This window comes from Anas acuta, chromosome 6, assembly GCF_963932015.1.
Source record: "Anas acuta chromosome 6, bAnaAcu1.1, whole genome shotgun sequence".
Taxonomy (NCBI): Eukaryota; Metazoa; Chordata; class Aves; order Anseriformes; family Anatidae; genus Anas; species Anas acuta.
The window spans coordinates 21,956,133-21,976,568 of record NC_088984.1 but is presented as its reverse complement, the minus strand read 5'-3'; the positions used below and the strand labels follow the sequence as shown (position 1 = coordinate 21,976,568).

The 20,436-nt window shown below is 44.9% G+C and overlaps 1 protein-coding gene and 1 long non-coding RNA gene across 3 annotated transcripts in view; one reads left to right on the top strand and one right to left on the bottom strand.

Moving 5' to 3' along the window:
• Positions 1-5,784: 5,784 nt before the first annotated feature.
• Positions 5,785-20,216, bottom strand: LOC137858259 (uncharacterized). Its single transcript, XR_011097606.1, has 2 exons — positions 19,875-20,216; positions 5,785-8,373 (listed from the first exon to the last, which is right to left on the bottom strand). It is a non-coding gene; the product is annotated as an uncharacterized lncRNA (long non-coding RNA).
• The window catches only part of SP3 (Sp3 transcription factor), a 35,552-nt gene continuing 34,678 nt past the window's right edge, over positions 19,563-20,436 (top strand). For both annotated transcript variants that reach the window (XM_068685711.1, XM_068685710.1), the window contains exons 1-2: positions 19,563-19,866; positions 20,212-20,336. In XM_068685711.1, the coding sequence (XP_068541812.1) occupies positions 19,860-19,866; positions 20,212-20,336 (132 nt within the window). In that variant the 5' untranslated portion in view covers positions 19,563-19,859. The remainder of the gene's footprint in view (positions 19,867-20,211; positions 20,337-20,436) is intronic.

Sequence of the window (20,436 nt, the reverse complement as noted above, 5' to 3'; positions counted from 1 at the left end):
AACAGAAAACTCCCAGTTGTGGCCCACTTAAAGATGGGACTCCTCCACCAACCTGGGCTGCCTGTCATGCTTACTGGCATGCCAGCAATCATGTAATTGCAGTGCCAGCCACTGCACACAGGCCAGTCCAAAAGGCTCATTTTTCAGCAGTGTGCCCTAGGTTTTGTGCGTGCCTTAGCAATGCAAAACCATGTAACAGCAGCAACAAAGCCTGCTTGTCCCGACACGCTCTGCAGAAGCAGGAATGCACCTGCCCCACCATGAAGAGGGCCATTCTGCTGTCCCAGGTGACTTGTGTCTTGGACAGATTCAGCATTTCTTAAGTGTAATGTTTCAGGTGTTCTCTGCTGGCCTCTGCTCACCACAGTGTCTGGCCTCACACCCTTTTCAGATGCTTTAGGCTTTCCTGGGCCTCATCCCTGAGTGTCTCTTTGTGTATAGCAATTACCTGCGCAAGTCGGGCAATGTACATGAAGGCCCTCACACACCTTCCCTGCTCAGAGGTGATGGCCTCATCTCCATCGCTCAAGCACCCAGAGCAGATGCTTCTGGAAGCTCCCAGGGAGGATCTTTAGTGAGAAAAAACACTGAGGTCTGCTGTATTTTTCTGGCAATGTGCATCCAGGTAAGAGCAGCTCACCTACTGGAACATCAATGTTTCCTGGTCAGAAAAATGTAGGGGAATGGTGTTTGTTTTGAGTCAGCAGTGAATGTGCACATTTCCTCAGCCCGAGTCCCTTCTTCTCTTAGTCATATCCTGGTAGCTTGGATGAGAACTGAAACTGGATATTCGGAACAGTAACAGTAAAGCTTTGTTTTTATTTGTTATTTTTCTAATGCATCTGGACGTTTTTTCTTTCTTTTGCTTTTCTGTCAATGGTTGTTAGTATTTCTACTTTAAAAGACTGTATTCTCACTTAAATTATACAACTATTGGTTTTCAGTCTTAATGTGAGAGATGTTTCTGTGTTTTATATTTAAATTGACTATATGTATATGAATACACTATAGAGTTTCTATATTTGAAAAAGCTATTAAATAGTAGAGAACAACATGACAGCTTTTTTTATCATGAAATGAAGAGCTCACGTGCAAATTTAGGTGCTCCATGTATCTCAGAGCTGTGTAATATCATTGTATTCACCTCCAAGCACTCTGTGAAGTATCCTGTGTGAGGGCAGTGCTCTAGATAGTTTATGTAATGCTGTGGAAATTCAGTCCAAGAAATGAACCTTTGCATCTCTTGGAACAGCTGCAGAGGCTCAGGTCTACTCATCCAGCTCAGGGTGGACATGAGGCATTTGGATTAGATACAGATGGAGTAGGGATTTCATTAATGACAGAAGGAGAAGCAAACATTGATCCATAACTGCCTGAATGCAAATGTATAATAACTGTGTACGTATTTCTGACTTTAAACTATGAAAACCATAAATATGCTATCATGCAAGAGGTAAAGCATATGCAAACGTAATGATATCCCCCTACTTCCCCAGTAGAAAAGAATTTTCATAACTCATTCATAGTCCATTGAATAAACACTAAGATTCACTGCTGGCTGTTAATTATCCTCTACAAAGACCTGGTTATTGTGCTCAATCTTAGTAAAGGCGCAGTTGTTATTGTAGTGTACATAGAGAGAATGGTACCTAAGGGAGAGGGGAGGCAATATGCTTGTGCAGAATTTTAACAAGGGGAGCTGTGTTGCACAGAAGGGATTCATAGGGTGGGATTTTGATATAATGTGCTTCAGGAAATGAAGCTTTTTTGAAAGACAAAAACCTTGCCGCGACTCTCTGCATACATGATATCACTCAGTATTTGAAAGACACCAGACAGCAAAAAATTACTCGTTATTAACAGGAATTTCTAAGATGATTTTGAATGAAGGGGTAGAAGGGAGGAACTGGAGGAACTGGAAGGGAGCACCATAATCTTATCAAGGCAGGTGTATGCAAGAGGCCCATTCATCTCCCTGGGGTTTTTGAGGAGCACTTGGAGGCAACCAGTCAAAGGCTGCAACCCTCTTCCCCAACACCAGCACAGCAAGGCACAGGGACCTTACATGGGAGCTTTCCCTACAGGTCCCAGTACAATGGCACAGTAAGAGAGCACCGACTGGAATTGCCACCTGGACTGGGCACAATGCTGAGGCCACCAGGACTCATCAGACTTTGGAAGGGCTGGGAACAAAGGTGGCAAGTCCCAGGTAGCCACATACTTCTGTGCTGAACTGTTGGAAGTGCTGAAGCTGGCATTTTGGCAGATCCAGGAGAGATCCACTGGAGGTGCTGTTTTGATGGGGTGAGTTCTTTCCCAGCTGTCTTCTGCTATCTGTCTGACAGGAGGAGGCTGAGCCATGTGATATTGGTGTTACTGAAGTTGTTGCTTTTGGTATGAAGTAAATCGGTGGCTCTAGGCTCTTGTGGGAGGACTAGTCTGGCAGAGAGGCAGCACAGCAGCTGAAAGAAGTCAGCCTCTGTCCCTATTGGTTTTCCTTATTGCTACTGTATGCCCCTCTTCTCCTTTGTTGTGCAGGGAGTGCAGATTGTGCTGTATCTGTGCTGCTTGTTCTAAATGTGCATGTCAAAAGAGAGAAAAAACATGTAGCTTTTGGTGGAAATACTGAGAATAAGAAAACAGAATAAACAAAGCTAAAAGAAGGAGAAGTAAAACTTCTATAAATATCAAGCGTAGCTAGGGATGAAGGGAACGGAACGAAGATGGTAAGGGAAGTGAAGCAAGAATTCTGGGGTGGGATGTAAGAAGCCACGAGACATCACGGCTCATTCCGGTCACTAGTGGCGTTCCCCAGGGCGTGGTACTGGGGCCGGTCCTCGTTAATGTCGTTATCGATGATCTGGATGAGGGGATCGAGTGCACCCTCAGTAAGTTTGCAGATGACACCAAGTTAGGTGCATGTGTCGATTTGCTCGAGGGCAGGAAAGCTCTGCAGGAGGATCTGGATAGGCTGGATCGATGGCTGAGGTCAACTGCATGAAATTCAACAAGGCCAAGTGCCGGGTCCTGCACCTGGGGCGCAACAACCCCAAGCAGAGCTACAGGCTGGGAGATGAGTGGTTGGAGAGCTGCCAGGCAGAGAAGGACCTGGGAGTGATGGTGGACGGTCGGCTGAATGTGAGCCAGCAGTGTGCTCAGGTGGCCAAGAAGGCCAACGGCATCCTGGCTTGCATAGTAAGCAGTGTGGCCAGCAGGGCTAGGGAGGTGATTGTCCCCCTGTACTCGGCTCTGGTGAGGCCACACCTCGAGTACTGTGTTCAGTTTTGGGCCCCTCGCTACAAGAAGGACATGGAGGTGCTCGAGCGAGTCCAGAGAAGGGCGACGAAGCTGGTGAGGGGCCTGGAGAACAAGTCCTACGAGGAGCGGCTGAGGGAGCTGGGCTTGTTCAGCCTGGAGAAAAGGAGGCTCAGGGGTGACCTTATCGCTCTTTATAAGTACATTAAAGCAGGCTGTAGCGAGGTGGGGGTTGGTCTATTCTCCTACGTACCTGATGACAGGATGAGGGGGAACGGGTTAAAGTTGTGCCAGGGGAGTTTCAGGTTGGATATTAGGAAGAACTTCTTTACTGAGAGGGTTGTGAGGCATTGGAACGGGCTGCCCAGGGAAGTGGTGGAGTCACCATCCCTGGAGGTCTTTAAAAGACGTTTAGATGTTGAACTTAGCGATATGTTTTAGTGGAGGACTTGTTAGTGTTAAGTCAGAGGTTGGTCTTGATGATCCTGAGGTCTCTTCCAACCTAGACAGTTCTGTGATTCTGTGATCACAGCTTGATCCACTAATGGGCTGGCTTCCTGAGACACTAGCTGGCAAAAACACAGCCCTCTTGAGCTGCCCTTCCCTGCACAACTACTTGAGTATGGCTGTGGTAGAGCAGGTGATTGATGGACTTCTGCGCTTGAACAAAATGGGGTGCTTTCTTCTGCAGTCTTTCATGGCTAATCTAAAATAGCAGTGTGATGGTTTTGGTTGGGATAGAGTTAGTTCTTTGTTGAAGCTTGTATGATGCTATGCTTTAGATTTTTGATGAAAATAGTGGTGATACAAGTGATGTTTTTAGTTGTTGCAGAGCAGTGCTTACACAGAACGAGGACTTTTTTGCTTCTTGCCAGCAAGGGGGCTGGGGGTGCACCAGGAGCTGGGAAGGGTCATGGCCAGGACAGGTGAGCCAGACTGGACCAAAGAGATACTCCATTTCATATGGCGTCATGCTTGGCACTAAAAGGTGGGGTAAAGGAGGAAGGGGGTGGGGGGTGCATTTGGAGTGATGGCACACATCTTCACAAGAAACCGTTAACGTGTGATGAGCCCTGTTTTCCTGCGAGTGGCTGAACACCTGCCTGCCAGTGGGAAGTGGTAAATGAATTCCTGGGTTTGCTTTTCCTGTGTGTGTGGCTTTTGCGTTACCTAGTAAACTGTCTTTGTCTCAACTCATGAGTTCTCACGCTTTTACCTTTCTAATTCTCTCCCCTATCCCACATGGGGAGAGTGAGCGAGCAGCAGGGTGGTGCTCAGCAGCCTGCCGGGGCTAAACCACAACAAGCAGGTAAGAAAGCAACACCAGAAGACCCTGTTCACTTGGGAGGTACTTGGATCCTGGACTTGTGTTGAAAGGGAAAGACCTACCTAGCCTTTCCCCCAAAATCCCAAACATGGTCTGTTGTAACAGTGGAATAGGTTAATTTTACCTTCTGCTCAATTGTTAGCACTACATTTAGCATTAAATCCTTGCTCACTTTTGAGAGAGAATGGTTTTCTTTGCATTCCTTGCAGTTGGTGAGACTAGTATTGGTTCAGGCTCAGAGGCTTCTAACTTAACGGCAGCTAGAAACAGTTCACTAGTAAAAGTCTAGACTTTTACTCACCCCTGGCTTAAAAGGAAAGTCTGTAAATATTTTTGGGATTTTAAGAGTGTTACTACAAGCTGCATACTATTCTAATAGTTGCTTGCAAAGTTCTTGTATATTTAGGAGCAATTTGTAAGTATCACATCTGCAAAACTTTTAATGTTTAATATTAAAATATCTTGAGAGGATTTTAAAGATTTTCTTCTCTGTTGTTTTTTGTGATTAGTCAGAAAATACTTTTCATGCTCCTTCTGCCTCTGATTTTCTTGACCCACAGCTGCTGTTCTCCGGTTTTAATAAATGCATAGTGCACCTCCAGGGAGCTTACTTGGAGCACAAGCAGAAAAATAACCGTTAGCAAAATTCCATGAGAGACGTGTTGTGCTCCATCTGTAAAGGGGAACAAAATGTAAACTAAGGTTATTCTTCAGCTCCTGCTGGGGAGTAAGACTTGCCTTGACTAGATTTGCCTTATTTGCCTTCTAGGAACAGTGTCAGTGTGGAAGAATGCTGGCTCTTCCCGCTTCCTCAATTTTCTGATGGCATTTGTTAGCCTTATAGTGAAAGAATACTAAAATGAATACATAAAACTTGTAAAATGGGAATGATCAGCTGGCCAGCATTGAAAGGATAGATTTATATTAATGTCTCAGCATTGCAGTCATGGTAATGTTCAGGTGCTTGGGCAGAGCAATGAAATGGATTGAGGGTTGGGGCTGACCAGAGAAGAGGTGATAGCTTGTCTTCCCTCCTCCTCTCCATTTTTTCCTTCATGAGCACCTATTGCTGCAGAATCAGCCATGGGGAAAGTAGGCCAGAGACCAGATACAAGTGGAAAAGAAATGAAAGAGGGAGAGTTATCCCTCATACTTTGACAGTACTGGGGTCTAAAACATCTATACGTTGTAAGTAATGAATAGTTTTTGTGTTTGTCTGTTTTTTGTTTGTTTGTTTGTTTTTGTTTTGTTTTTAAATTTGTGTGAAGTAAGCTAAGATGGCTTTTAGATGAAGAGCTGTCACAAAATGGCAGCCTACTTCCTGGAATGGGAAGGGGAGCTCACACTGTGTGTGTGTGTGTGTAAAACGTAGTGGGAGGGAGGACTTTAGCCTTCTCCTGTTCATCCTTAACACTTTCCTGGGAGCCTTTCCTGATGGAAGATATCACATAAGCCTTGAAAACTGTTTTCTTGTTGTGCTTCCTGGGTGAGGGAGCATGTGTGATGTCTGTGGCACGGCCTTGCAGTGGGGCCTGCTAGGAGCCAGATTAGGACAAGGCAGAACAGTGAGGGCCCAGAGACCCTTTATGGCTGTGTGTGGAGCCCTGATGGGAAGGGAAGGGGCAGGAGGAGAGCCAGCAGTGCTATTTTTTGCATCACAAAGATATTAATACTGTGGGAAGCCATTTCTGTGACTGCCAGATATCACAGCAGCTGTAGCAGCAACTGGAAGAGTCTGGACAAGGGGATTTTATATTGTTGTTTTGGTCACTGTTAATATCTCCCTGTTATTTGTTAACAATGATTCTGTCAAGTGCCCCTTCCTTTAGGCAAATGGGCATGCAAGCAGCCCTGCCAGTGGTTGTGTGCGTGTGTGAGGAACTAGTTGTATCTTGTAAACCCACTCAGAGGAGAAAAGTGAGGGCATATATGGCCACCAAGTCAGGCTGTGGGGGAATTTTGATTTAATTGTGTGTCATATATGGTAACGGGTATCATTGTATTTTTCAGCTTTGCTTTTTCCAACAGTTTTAGGTACCTCATGTGGGGAAAGTAGTATCTTTTAAAGAATGTGTTCTATATTTGGTACTCATTTAAGGCACAAATGTGTCTAAAGGAAAAAGGCTTTTCAAGTGGCATGCTGCTGGCTCAAAGGTTCCTCAACAAACTCTGCCGGGCTCTGCCTCTGAGCTGGGCTGCCCTCTCACCAGCCTGAGCCTTGAGGGATCAGTTTGGGAACTGCTTGACACTCTGCACGATATTCTTCAATGGCCTCTTTCTTCTCTGGAAGAAAGATACAGGGAAATGTCAGAGAGAATTAACAACTTGGATGGGCAAGGACTGAAAACTCTACGGCGATGACTGAGAGAGGAGCGCTGTCCCACAAGGAAACAATTATTAGTACTACACAGGTGGACTTAAAACAAAACACAACAACAAAAAATAAAATACAGCAAAACCTTAAATTAAAAAAAAAAAAAAAAAAAAAAAAAAAAGTGGAGAAACAAGTTGTGAATGGGCTCTAGTCTCCAGCTGGTATTTTGGCAATAGCACTAATAGGCAAAATGTTGAGAATCGCTTCTCTTAAAATCGCAGCTGAAAAGCTTGTTTGAATATTATGCCCAGGGCTGTAATGATATACTTCCTATGCACAAGTGTGAGAGAAACAGCCCAAAACAGGGAGTGTGGGCTGGTGGTAGCTCTGTGGTGATCTTTGCAGGCTTCCCCCTTCAGATCACAGAATCACAGAATGGTTTGGATTGGAATGGACCTTAAAGACCATCTAATTTCAGCCCCCCTGGTATGGGCAGGGACACCTTGTGTTAGACCAAGTTGCTCAAAGCCCCATCTAGCCCTGGCCTTAAACACCTCCAGAGGTGAGGCATCCACACCTTCTCTGGGCAACTTGTTCCAGTGCCTCACCACCCAAGGGAACACTGAGTTGCTGCTGGATTTGGAGCTGCTCCCACACCACCTGTGAGCTGGAGGATCCACATTAATGCCTCAAGTTGTTTAGGATCTGCAGAGCTACAGGTGGGTGGTACAGGCAGAGCCTGGATCAGCAGCATAAATCTGCAAATTGTGAATGAGTGCGTATGTGGAAAATCTACAACAGGATGGAAAAATGTTTTCCAAAGAACAGAATGGAGCAGTGAATAAATAATTAGGCTCTTACTCAAACCAGAGGACAAGGAAAAACATGTTCTGTTTTTCTTCTTTGAGTTGCTAAGGTGGTCACCTGTTTCTGCCATGAGTCTCAGTGTATAGCCTCTGGCGAGGCTCTCAGTACTCCTGCACATTCAGATTCATGTCTGTGAAATGGGGATAGTTTCTCTCATGAGTAACAGAGACTTCAGGTGGAGAACATCCTCAGTTGACTGAAGAGCTTATGGAACAGTACTGGAGGCAATGCTCCCATTCCTGGAACAGGCATCAGTGAACTACATAAGCCACAAGCAAGGATTTAAAACAGTTCGGGAACTGAATGGCATTTCTATCCAACAAAGACCAAATGTTTTCTATTGGGAGATAAGGATATTTTGTTTCTCACAGTGTAAACATGAAAATATTTGCCTTTGTAGATTAACCACAGTAATGAAAATATTTTCCATAGTCACCAGTTGGGAGTTCTCAGACTCTGTTGATAGATCTGAAATGGTTTGATATAGACTGTGACTGGGAGTTTAATTGAATGCTAGATACGGGGCAGGCTGAGGCCTTTTCACTCAGGATACAGCAGGCAGTGTTCTCAGTGAAGTCTCTTCTGTGCTTACAGTCATGACGTTGATGACCTGTGTATCAAATGAGGACAAACGGTAGATGAATCAATGAGGAAATGGGAAAAATGAGTATTTGCTCACATCTGCATTGGCTGACACTTGGTTTTGATGCCTGAGTGGCTGGCTCTCTGGCCCTGTGGGAAATCATTAACATATTTTAATTCCTATTGATTTCTACTTGGCAAAAGTAATATCTAACAGCTTTTACAGAAGCCAAACTGTGTGTCTTTATACTGACTTTGACGAATAAGTTACTTTTTTTTTTTTTTCCCCATAGAAAGCCCAGAGGCAAATTACAAAGTTTTACAGAATGTTTGGAGAATGTTTGGAAGCGGCTTTTCCACCCCCCCCCCCCCCCCCCGGCCATTAGAGACCTGCTTCCCAGCATGCCACAAAAGTTGCCTGAAAATCACGTGAGTAAGAAAATGTTTCCTAATGAAAACACTTCCCAGCTAAAAGCATGTAGTGAATCACAGACCTGCAAGGGTCTGGGTCCCAGCTCAGAAATCAAGCGCGTGTTTAACCTTTAGTCCAGGCAGAGCCATACTGCCCTGGGGCTTTAACTCCCTAGGGAACAGTGAATAAGACTAAGGCAGCCTTCTCATTCTTGCACAGAATTAACTTGCAGATTTAATCGACCTGTTTTATTGCACATATTTATGTTGAATTGTCCTGCTGTATGAATTATCATTCATCCGGGAATATAATGGTTACAATGACTAACTTCCATGTCACATAACACAAAAATAAGAATACTGCCGAATTTTTAAGACTTTGTGGTACTGTTCCCTTACAGTAGTTCCCTTTCTGTTAAAATGAAAGTCAATTTGTTAAATATTTACTTACTCAACAAACATGTTGTTCCAACTTTATATGTCTTTAAGTAATGAATGACAGAGCAGAAAAAGGCAGTTACTTGTCTCAGTTATTTTAGGTAAGTTTAGGAAAAACAAGAATTGACAACTATAACATACTGAAGAGAATGAATGTTTATTTTCCCATAAAATTGCAAAATGTAACTAGTTTATTAGACTGTAACTTAATTTTATTGCTCCAAGTCTTGGACATTCTTATTACAGTCATTATTACTCTCTTAGCAACAAAAGGTTACAAAAAATAATTAAAAATATCTTGGGCTAACCTCACACATGTGAAACAGCAATAATAATACAAACATCACACAAATCCCTTTGTCACCCTGTGATGAGAATGGGCACTTGTTTTTCTTGGAGTTAACCTTTTTGGGAAGAAGGAAGTAGCAGGATTTGGCTGCTGAATTCTTTCATTATCTCTCCTTCCTTTGTGTGGGGCATGAAGGACTGAATCAGAGCACTGCTAGATATGGCTACAGGCATCCAAGGGAGTCTATGCACATCGATTTCTTGAGCACCTATGAGCAAGATTGCTGATCTTGAGAGCCAGGTTTCCTTGCTACACAACATTAAGAAGAATAAAAAGTTCCTGGATGGTATTTTTAGAGATGTGAACGTGCCTAGCAAAGGAGGGACTGAAGTGTGCAGTGCAGAAGAGAGTTAGAGATGAAAGATGAGTTACGGTGACTAGAACATAAAAAGGAAGGCAGTCATCCAGAAAGGATTGTGAATGTTGGAGTAAAATAATTTGCCCCTGGATATATGGCTGATAGGTGATGAACACGCAACTCTGGAATAAAGTAAATAAGCTTTGCCAAACATGCTCCAGCTATGGATGAGGAGGAAATGTGTCCAAGACACAAACAATACGGTTACTAAGCATCATCTGGAAGACAGTGTGTTCATTGGTATGTTATGCAGTACAGTTTGGAACCTCTTTTGCTTTCAGTTTTCCCTTGGCATCCAAGTGAGAGATTTCAGATAGCTGATAGCAGTCCTGAGTGGAGCTGCCACCTGACTCATCACTGCAGTCAGCCCTGGACTCCAGGAATGCAAGAGCAAGTCCCTGCACTTCACTTAAATAACGGTGCTGGCATCCTCACCTCCTGCAGCACAGCCCAGACGAGGGCACTGTGCTGCACTGGCAGGAGACAGCAGTCCAGGGAAGCCCGACTTTTCTCCAACTGTGGCTCTTCCACAGACACCACAGCTGCACTGCAGAAAAATGGGAAAAGTCGCAAGACCTGAGCCATGTATCCCTCAGACAAACTTTTGAGAGTGGTTAGACAGTGGGACATCAGTGATGAGACAGGTTAAAATATGGGATAAAGGCGTTTTAACAGCATTGGCTCTTGCTGACTTAAGACCGAAGTCCTGGATGCCAGGGCTTGGAGCTTTTCTATATTCTCCAGGGTTTAAGAACCTGAAGATGTTGTTTTGTCTTTGTCTAGCGTGCTGCATGCAGATCACTGAGGCTCTGGTGAGAACACCCCATGATATCTTAGAAAAGAAAATGTGGTCCTTTTATCTTGTGATTCATTTAATCAGATTTCAGGAATTGGTATGATAAAAAGATATATTCTTCCCTAAAGTTTGAGCAGAAATGTGTATGTCATCTTCAGAGCTGGACAACAATGGATTAGAAATCCAACGTCAGCCAGTAGTCCTGTGAGCTACAGATCTGATGGGGCTTGGCTTCCCTTGGGTGATCTCTTACTTGGATTATCTTAGGTCTAGCAGGCTAGAAGCTCTGCTTGCAGCTTTTCCTGTGGGTGGGTATTCATTACATCTTTCATCTTTGCAGCTTTCCTGGTGTTTAATAAGGGTTTAACTCAAGCTGCAGTGGGTCTTGTCTCCTTTACTTAGCAGCCTGTTTTCACAAAATGCATAAGAATGTGCCATTTTAGAGCCTTTTATTGCTCTGTCAGATGTGGTTAAAATTGGCTACTGTTTGTTCTTGTTCCCCCTCTTTCTCTTGCATAACCTGCAAGTATGTACACGCACGTATGTGTGCACGCAGGCGCACACACAGAGATTTATTAAAGCTGTGAAGAGATAATAATCTCCAAAAAAACTTTTAATTTCTGTAGGAATCCAGGCTAGGAGGGAAAAAAAAATAAAAAAAAAAATGCTGTAATATTTTTTTTCTTTGAGAGAAGAAAAGCAGGAAGGTGGTTTGTTGTTTTTTGGCGGCAGATAAAATATTCAATTACCTCTCTGTTTAAATTGTGTGCGTTGCTGAAAATCTGGCCCTACTGTAGCAAAGTAAAAGATGTACTGGAATTCTTGTCCTGGAATTGCACGCTGATGCTTATGCAGGACACACAGACTTAGCCTTCAGTGCTTGAGTGGTCCTGCTGAGACTGGAGGAATGCACAGGGAACTTAGGCTTGCAGTGCAATCCTGTCTCTGTTAAATCTTTTGGAGTTTTGCCATGGAAGGAAGGCATTTTACCCTTGTAAGTAATTAAGATGATAGTGGAGTTTCTGAATTTTCCAACTTTGTGAAAACAAACTAATAGCAATGATCCACTTCAATAATTCAAATTTTAATTGACACACGAGAGAGAAACAATACAGTAAAAATAATTAACTTTTGTTAATTAATTTTTAGAAGTAGGAAGGACACCTGCGGCAAAGCACAGACGTTAGCGGGTGTCATTAGATAGGGAAGGCTGCGTAGTAATTCTGAAACAAAAATGGGTCAAGTAGGACCAACAGTGATTTGCAGCGTGGTCTAAGAAGTTGTGTGGAGTATGTGATTGTTAGTGAGCTGCAAAGAAGGCAGTGAAGATGCACGTTTTTTAAGATGTCTATAGAAGCCGGAGGTTAATTAGCAGTCAAAAATATATACAATACTTTATATCAGCACCATCAGTCTGTTAATTATCGTTTTCAATCTCAAATGTCTCTCTTTCAGACTTACACTGAAATATTGACAGTTCTTTTACTATGGCATTTCTTGGATAAATTTTAGTAAGTATCTGTTTTTTTCCTGCAAAGTTTCTTCTGACCGGAACTGGATTTTCAAATCTCACCCAGGTTTCTCTACCTTGCTATTTGTGTTGTGATTCACATTGTCTGTGGTATTGTGGGGAAAAAAGGGCGAACGTAACTGTTACCAGTGTCTTGTCCAACTTTTAAATATTGACTTTGCTGCAGTGTAAAAACAGAAAAACCTGCAGTGAACCTTGAAACTTTCCACCTACTCTTTAGAAGTTATTAAGTTAAAGGCACAAACCTAATTTGATCCATTACTCTTGATGCTTAGGTCTACTTTTAATGAAATTACGCTTGTAGCAAAAACCTCAAAGGTTTTATATGCCACTGTGGACAGGCCAGAAAGAAAACTAAACCTGGGGGGGGAGGGTTCCTCACAGACAAGTGAGAGCAGATCAGGCACCCCGGGGAGCATCCAAGCCAAGCAGTCTGGTGATGGCATGGGCTGTCTCCCAGCACCAGCTAGAACAAAATGCTGGGAACTGCTGGGCGTTCAGGTCATTCCTGCCCCAGACCCTTCCTGGAGAAGGTTTTCCTGTCACACTGGCCCTGAGTCCTCTTCTGGAAGTAGCTGCCCGCGACTTTTCTTTCAAAGATCGTTTTGTTGTTATTGTTTTGTTGTTGTTGTTTTTTAAGAAACCAAAAACAAACCCTCCCTCATTGAAAGCTATGAAAGTGTTTAGAGCTGGTACCCAGGTTTATCAATCCCCTTTGCATACAAAATTTGCAGTCACTGTTCAGAACACCTTTTACCCCCTGGCCTTGAGGCTGCTGGAGCCAGGGGCTACTCTCCAACAGCCTTGAGACCTGCCGCTTGCCAGCGTGAGCCGGGATGTGGCTGGGACTGGAGCCCCAAGCTTCTTTCTCCTAGGGGGAGCCACAGAGTCCTGCTTGATCTTGCTCTGGCAACTAGAATTCAGATTGAGATTCCTAAAAATGTCACTTCATCCTTCTAAAAATATTTCCTTTCAGAGCACATAATTCCTGCTATTAAGTTTTCAAATTTTCAGTAAACATATGTGCATATATATAATTTGCCAGTCTCTTTCGTTTCCACAATGGCCTAATTTTCTGCTATCAGTATTATTAAAAGTAAAATGCCAAATTGGAAGACAGACAGAATTATGCTAGACAAGAAGTACATAATACATTTTTTTCTTTCAGGTGAAAGATTTTTTTTTTTCCTTTTCATCTATGTATCTACTTATTTATTTCTGTTCCAACCTTGTGACAGGCTATGGAAAAAGATCCTTAGACACCATATTACCAATTCTGCAAGTCATGGTTATGGAATTTTCCTCTGAACAGTTTCTCTAACCTTACCTAAAGGATCCTATGTATTTATTTATTTAATTGAATTATTTATTTAATTCAATTATGTCTGTTGTGATGACCTTGGAGAATAGCAATTATGCACAAACAAACAGGATAATGGCAGGGCCCAAGTGTAGTAAGTTTTAGGAAACTTGAAAAATTAGATACATGTTTCTCATTTAAGTGAGGTGAAGTTAAGAGAGTTCTTTCCTCTCTCCAGTGACATTACCTGCTAAATGACAAGTTTTCAGCATTGTGTGCCTATCTGCTTTTTCCTGCCACCTCTCTTCGAATGGGCAGATGAATTTGTTTCCTCTTTGAAAGAAACCAATTTTGTTAAAGATGTACTTACTGAGATGGACTAAGTTGCCAATTGAATAAAAACCACCCAAATTTTACAGAGGAGATACAACTAACATACTCTTTATTTACAGGTACACACAAATAAAAACAAGACAATACAATTAATGGGGAAAAAACACCACCACATGCATAGCACATTGGAATTCTTCTCCTGTCTTAGTCACACAGTTTAACACTAGAAATTAAAAACAGCAGGATTAGTTTTCGCTAGCATCTTATTAAGGACAGATCCTGTTTACTGGTCAAATATTATATGATATCCTCATGGAATTTGACAACTGGGAGAATGTACAAAAATAGTATCACCAGTGAGTTACAGCTATAATGAAGGAGGAAGAATTTCTGACTAAAAGGCAACATGGCTTTTTTCATCCTAATTGCTTAAAAAAATTTGTAAATAAAATGACTAGGCTAGAAACAATGTACTTGATGACTGTCCTCATACCCTGGCATGTGTAGAGCTTGGACAGACTTTCTGTTGGCCCCATTCTTTGAAGATCTGTCATCGGTGCTGGTGAAGAGTCACGGCCTTCAGATTTGTGTGTGGACTGGTTGTTAGGCTACTTATTCACAGGTTCTTCCTCTTCTGTGGCTAGGCTGTATGTCTCAGACCTGCAGTCCACTGCAGATAGAGTCTGGGCCTGGTGTATTAGTGCCGTGAACTGCACCATTCACTAGTTGACTAGGCCTTTCTTTGTCCCATGAACTGCTCCCGCTGGATGTGAGCAGATCAGCAGAATCTAATGTCTCCCCTGCTGGACCCCAGGTACTGGAGACTTCTTTCACCTTTTTTAAATGGAGCAGCTTAATGGAGACATTCAGGCAGAAACTAGTATTTTTAGACTTGTCTTCACAATTTAAGACAGAAAAATTGCTTGTCTAAAATCCAGTTCCATCTTTAATGAATATTATTTGTCCTTTATATGGTTACAGCTGGATACTATCACACTTGCACAGGGACTACACAGCCTTTGATATTCATGGCAGCCATACAGAACCATAGGGCTTTTCAAGTGCTCTTGAGTACTGTTTGTGCTTCTCCTCTAGAGGCTAGAAATCCTGGGCTACTGACAGACACTTCACACAAACATAGCCAAAAGCAAGTTCCTCAGCAGTCTGGCAAGCTTGACACCCTGAACTAATCTGTTTTTTGCTGCTGAAGAGTCCTATCTCTACTCATTTGCTCCCACTCCATGGAGCCCTGTCCACTGCAGTTTGACTCAATATAGCTTGCAATGTGGGAAGCAGTATTTTTGCAGGGTTGATTTTTGTGGCCTATCTGTAAATTGATTAAATTATGGTGAGGTCAGTGAGCTGTTAGGTTGGCTCAGTTTGATCTGGTCAAACCACACCTACTGCTCAAGCCTGCTCTGGCTTTGCAAAATTTGTGCTCTTATAGCCACTCATCCCAGGATAGGGAGGTGCTTTCTGGGGGCTGATGATACAATTCCAGCCAACACCTTTCTCTGACCATTGCTGCTTCCTTGCTGATTGTACACCACACAAGGAATCATTTCTCTGTTGGTATCTGAAGGGCTGAACTCAGTCATGCAACTACCTCCCACTACCACGTGCTGACTCAAGAAACCTCTCAGGTCAACCTGCCAGTCCTTCCTGCTGCCTTAGGTAAAGATCTCCCAATCTTCTTAAGCAAATGGACCCGTATGTGACAGAAATTTGGGGCAATGGCTAGGAATAGTAGCTAAATCTTTCTTCTGGGTTGATAAGACTTCAAAAAAAATTTTTTTTTGAAGAGGAAAGCCAAAATTCTGGATTTAGTTGGATTCTAGGAAATTTAATGAGTGAGTCAGAAGCTTGTCAGTATTTTGCCTTTTTTTTTTTCTTTCCTCTGGAGTACCACATAAATGTGTGGTTTAAAAAGCAAAATGTGGTTCTACAGATTCTACTGCAATTTTTACCCTTTTACCCAAGTGACTGAATTTGAAGAAGGTACCTCACATTCAGAGGATACCTCCTCTGATTCATTGTTTTTTTTTGTGTGTGTGTCATAGTTGCTTTTTCAGGCATGCAATTTAGATATTCTGCTTGTTGCCCCTTCAGTAGCGGCTGTGTTTTTTTGAACGGAATCCCTAATGATTACTCAACCTCATTTTAAATCCCAGGCTTTCAAACTAAAACAACCTGAGCCCCAGTTTTCCCAGTGGTGCAGAATACACCACACCACCATGCATTCCTGCACATCTTGTCCAGTTGCATTCTAGGTTTCAGTATGACAAAAACACCACTTTACAGAGGAACAGAGCAACACGGATGTGAAAACTGATCTTGACCACATACCAGCAATTGTTAGATAATATGCTCCTTCAAATAAATGCAGGGTCACTGGTAGAAGGGACTACTAAACCCAGAAATAATGTACTGTAGCTCAGCAGTTTCAAAGGAGCATACAGACAGAAAAGACACTTCCACTTGGTGGAAGTTGTATTAGGTGGTGCACTTCCTTCTGAATTTGTACAACTCAAAGATTTAAACCAATGAGATCTAATTACGAGGTCAAATGCAACACTGAGCTTACAGGTGAATGACAGGAGAGGTTTTAGAGTTCTTTCCAATTTGCATCCTACTTGATCTTTCAAAACCTTCCCTGAGGTTTCATCAGAATCGGGTGGGCATCGTTCCTCTCCTGATCTCTGCTGCTACTTACTGAAAGGGCTGCATCTCAGTTCTGAAACAGCTGCATTTTTGAACCTGTTGGTTATTCTCATTTCATATAGGCCAGTGTTGCTTTCTTTGGATCTACACGGCTCAAACTACAACTTTCCTTTTCAGCAAATAGATTGGGAAGTCATCACAGGGTCTGTAGTTTATCACTAGCAGCCTAGAAAGAGGTGGTGAGGGCTTGAAGAGGCAAGGCTCTTTAATAACAAACTGGTCATGGTTAGTTTATTCAGATCACGTACTGATACAGTACATCTGGTGGGTAATCTCAAGGAAGAAGAAACAATGGCACCTCTAATTGGGCATGGAGCTCAGTCTCTGTGGGGATACCAGGTCAGTACTAATTCGGCAAGACCACCACCTAACAGAGCTTCCACACACTATGGATATGATCAGCTCCCTGATACATCCAGGATTTTCCTGGTAAATGTTTTGGTTCTTGTACATTGATAAACACAAAGCTGCAAATAATGACTCTTGTATCCTTTTTCCTTTTTTTTTTTTTTTTTGCTTGTGCTCTTTATCTCCACTGTAAAGTTGTAAATTAAAACTTTTATCATTCTTCATTTAACATTTCTGCTCCTTTTTGTAATAGTGTACCTACTTTTCTTTTTTAATAACACACCTCTTTAGTTTATTTTTTTCAAATGTATTGTGATTTATCTCTTTTTAATGCTTATAACTATTCTATTATGTTTCAGTGTTATTTTAATCTGCGTTTAGTAATAGCATGACCATGTCCCCCTAATTTTAGGTACTGGACTAGAAAACATTGGTCTTCAACTGGTGTTGTGAAGCCTATTTACATCTGAGTTTTATTGTGCTAAAAACCCCTCTTAATAAATAGAAACAACCGCAATACAGGTATTTCAAATTCTTCTGTCCTAAAGCACTGCAATTATGCCACAGGTCTGCAATCAGATCCATACAGCTGAATTGCTAGATCAGCAACGTCTCATGGAAGAAGTTGCAGAGCTCTCCACGGACATCCAACTGCAGTAGAAATTGAAATCTACGTCCTAGACAACATACTCTTTCTAAAGCAAAACGCCATGCCAACATTCAGCAATTCCCTGCTGATTAGCAAGGCCCAGTTTTTAATATCATTTCCAGCATATAAGCAGGAAATTACTTCTCTTACATATCAAACTTGAAATGAACTATTTCCTAGGTTATCAAAAGTCCAAAGCCATCTGTAATAGTTTTTGTTTCAGAATGACGGGGTATCACTAACAACGTCTGATACAAACAAGAATTTTTAGATACTACAGTGGTCTTACGCAGCGTGTAATCTTCCATTTTCATCATGCCCTAACTTGCTCCTGTGTATATAGTGACTTATCCTTAAAGGTTGTGGATTCTAGCTTTTACTGGCTAGAAGTTATTTCTGACATTATATTACGTCAAAATAAATGTGATTGTGTTCTTAGTTAAAGCTTTTCATTCTTGGAGTTCTGATATTAAAATAAAAATTACGAATTGCAAAAAGCTTCTTCTCTTTTATGGATGTGCTATTTAACTCACCAAGAACTGATTCTGAAGTAGACTCACAAAGACTATGTAAACATACAGACATTTCAAAATGGAGTTTTTTGTTGTTTTTTTTTAATACCCTGGAAAAAAAAAGGAGTTTGACGAATAGTTTTGGGATTGATTTGCAATTTACTATTAAAAGTCATCTGATGGCACTTGCAATTTACTTGCAAAATACATATGCCAAAAATCAGACTGCACAGAAAGAACAACGTTATGCTGACGGGGCAGATACTGCAGTCTTCCTCCATTCTAACTTCCTAATATTAAATTCACATTTTTCACAGTGCCTTCTTCCTGCTCTGTGACAGTTTCTGGGCTAAGTAAGGCTGGGCGGTTACTGCAAGGTCATAGTGATGGACTGGTTAAGAAGCAATGTTTACTCTCTGTTCAGAGAACACGCTGAAAATCTTGACCACACTTTCTGTGTAGTCTGTAGCTTCAGCTACAAAGCACAAATACGGCCAGATAAGAATATGCTCACTGCCATCTTCTAGGTGATTCTCAGGGATAATCACATTATTTTTTTAAGGAAAGCAGGCTTGAGTTCCTCAGTCTGATGCTTTTCAACCTCTTTCAGAGATTCCCTAGGAGATTATGTGAAAGGCTGAGCTCATTTGTTGGTGTCTAAAAGCCTGGGGTCCCACCTGCAGCACAGCCCGCACGGTGCTGCATCATGCTGCACCTGGGCACGCAGCAAGGCCACGCTGGGGCTGCTCAGCTTCACAGGAAGCCTTCGCGGGCTGTGGTGTAACAAACAGGCCCCGCGAACCAGCGTCATCCCTGCATCACCGTACACTTTGAACTTATTTCCTGCCACAGTTTAGCAACGCGGGTTCCTAGCTTCCTCTGTGTTGTGTAACACGAGCCGCCAACTGCTGCTGCCGAGGGGAATCTCTTCATTCCCCTTAAAACGCCTAAAAAAGGCCGGCCTGCCTAAACAAGGCCCGTCCGCCCCAGCACTCGCTGCTGCTGCCAGGGGCCGTGGCTGCCGGCCCGCTCCCAAGCGGCTGCGGGGTCCCGGCCCTCGGCGGCCAGCGCCTGACGCAACGGCGGCGGCTCGGCCGCGGCCCCGGCCCCGGCCTGCCGCTGCCCCGGGGGCCCCCCGCCGGGCTCCCCCCTCGGGACTCCCCGGGGACGCGGCGCCGACATCTTAGGGCCGGGCCGGGCCGGGCCGGGCCGGGCGGCCGCGAGGGGCCCCGCGCCGCCCGCCGGGGCTCGGGCCGGGTGCGGTCGCGGGGCGGCCGGGGCCCGTGGGGGCCCGTGTGGGCCCGTCGGGGCGGCGGGCGCCGCTCATTGTTCCCCGGCCGGGCCGCGGCAAACAGGAAGCCGCCTCGGCGCGCGGCGCCCCCCCCGCCCCCGGCGGGTGAGTGGCAGCCCGGGCGGCCGCTGCGAGCGGCGGCGGCGGCGGCGCGCAGCCAATGAGCGCGCGCGGCCGGGCGGAGGCGGGAGTTCCGGGCTGGCAGGCGGGCGGGCGGGCGGCGGTGTCGGCCGGGCCCCCTCTCCCGCTGCAAGCCCCACCTTTCGGCTTTCCCGCACCGTCAATCAAAATAGGAAAAAAAAGCCCGGAGTAAGGCTCGGGCCGCCGCCGCCGCTTCAGCCCGCGAGCACAATAAGCATGTCCCCGGCGGCGGCCGCCTAGCCCCGGCCGGCGGGGCCTGCGTGCGAGCCAGCCAGCCCGCCCGCCTCCCTCCCTCCCGCGCCGCCCGCCAGCCAGCCGGCCGCTCGCTCCCGCACCATGACCGGTACGTACGCGCCGCCCCGCGGGGCTCCCCGCCGCTGCTCCGGCCCTGCGCGTCCCCCGCTCCGGCCCCGGAGCCGTCCGTGCGGTGGCGAGGCGAGAGCGGCACTGAGAGCGGCAGCAGGAGGAGCAGGGGGAGGAGGGAGAAGAGGGGCAGGGGCAGCAGCACGGGGAGGAGGAGGAGGAGGAGGAGGAGGGCTCCGTGCGGGAGGGCGGGGGGAGCGCTGGGGTTAGGGGGGGGGAGAGGAGGGAGGGAGGGAGGGAGGGAAGGAGAGGAGGGAGGGAGGGAGGGAGGGGGTGATCGCTCCCGTCAGTGACTCTCCCCTCCCCCTCCCCGCTGCGCCCGCAGCTCCCGAGAAGCCCGTGAAACAAGAGGAAATGGCTGCCTTGGACGTGGACAGCAGCAGCCACGGCGAGTATCTCCAGCACGGCAACGGCGCCGCCTCGGCCTCCGCCGCCGCGGCCGCCCCCCAGGTAAGCGCAGGCCCGGCCGGGCCGCCCGCCCGCCCGCCCCCCCCTTCTCCCGGCTCCCCCCCCCGCCCCGGTGACACGTCGGGAGCGGGTGCGGGAGCCG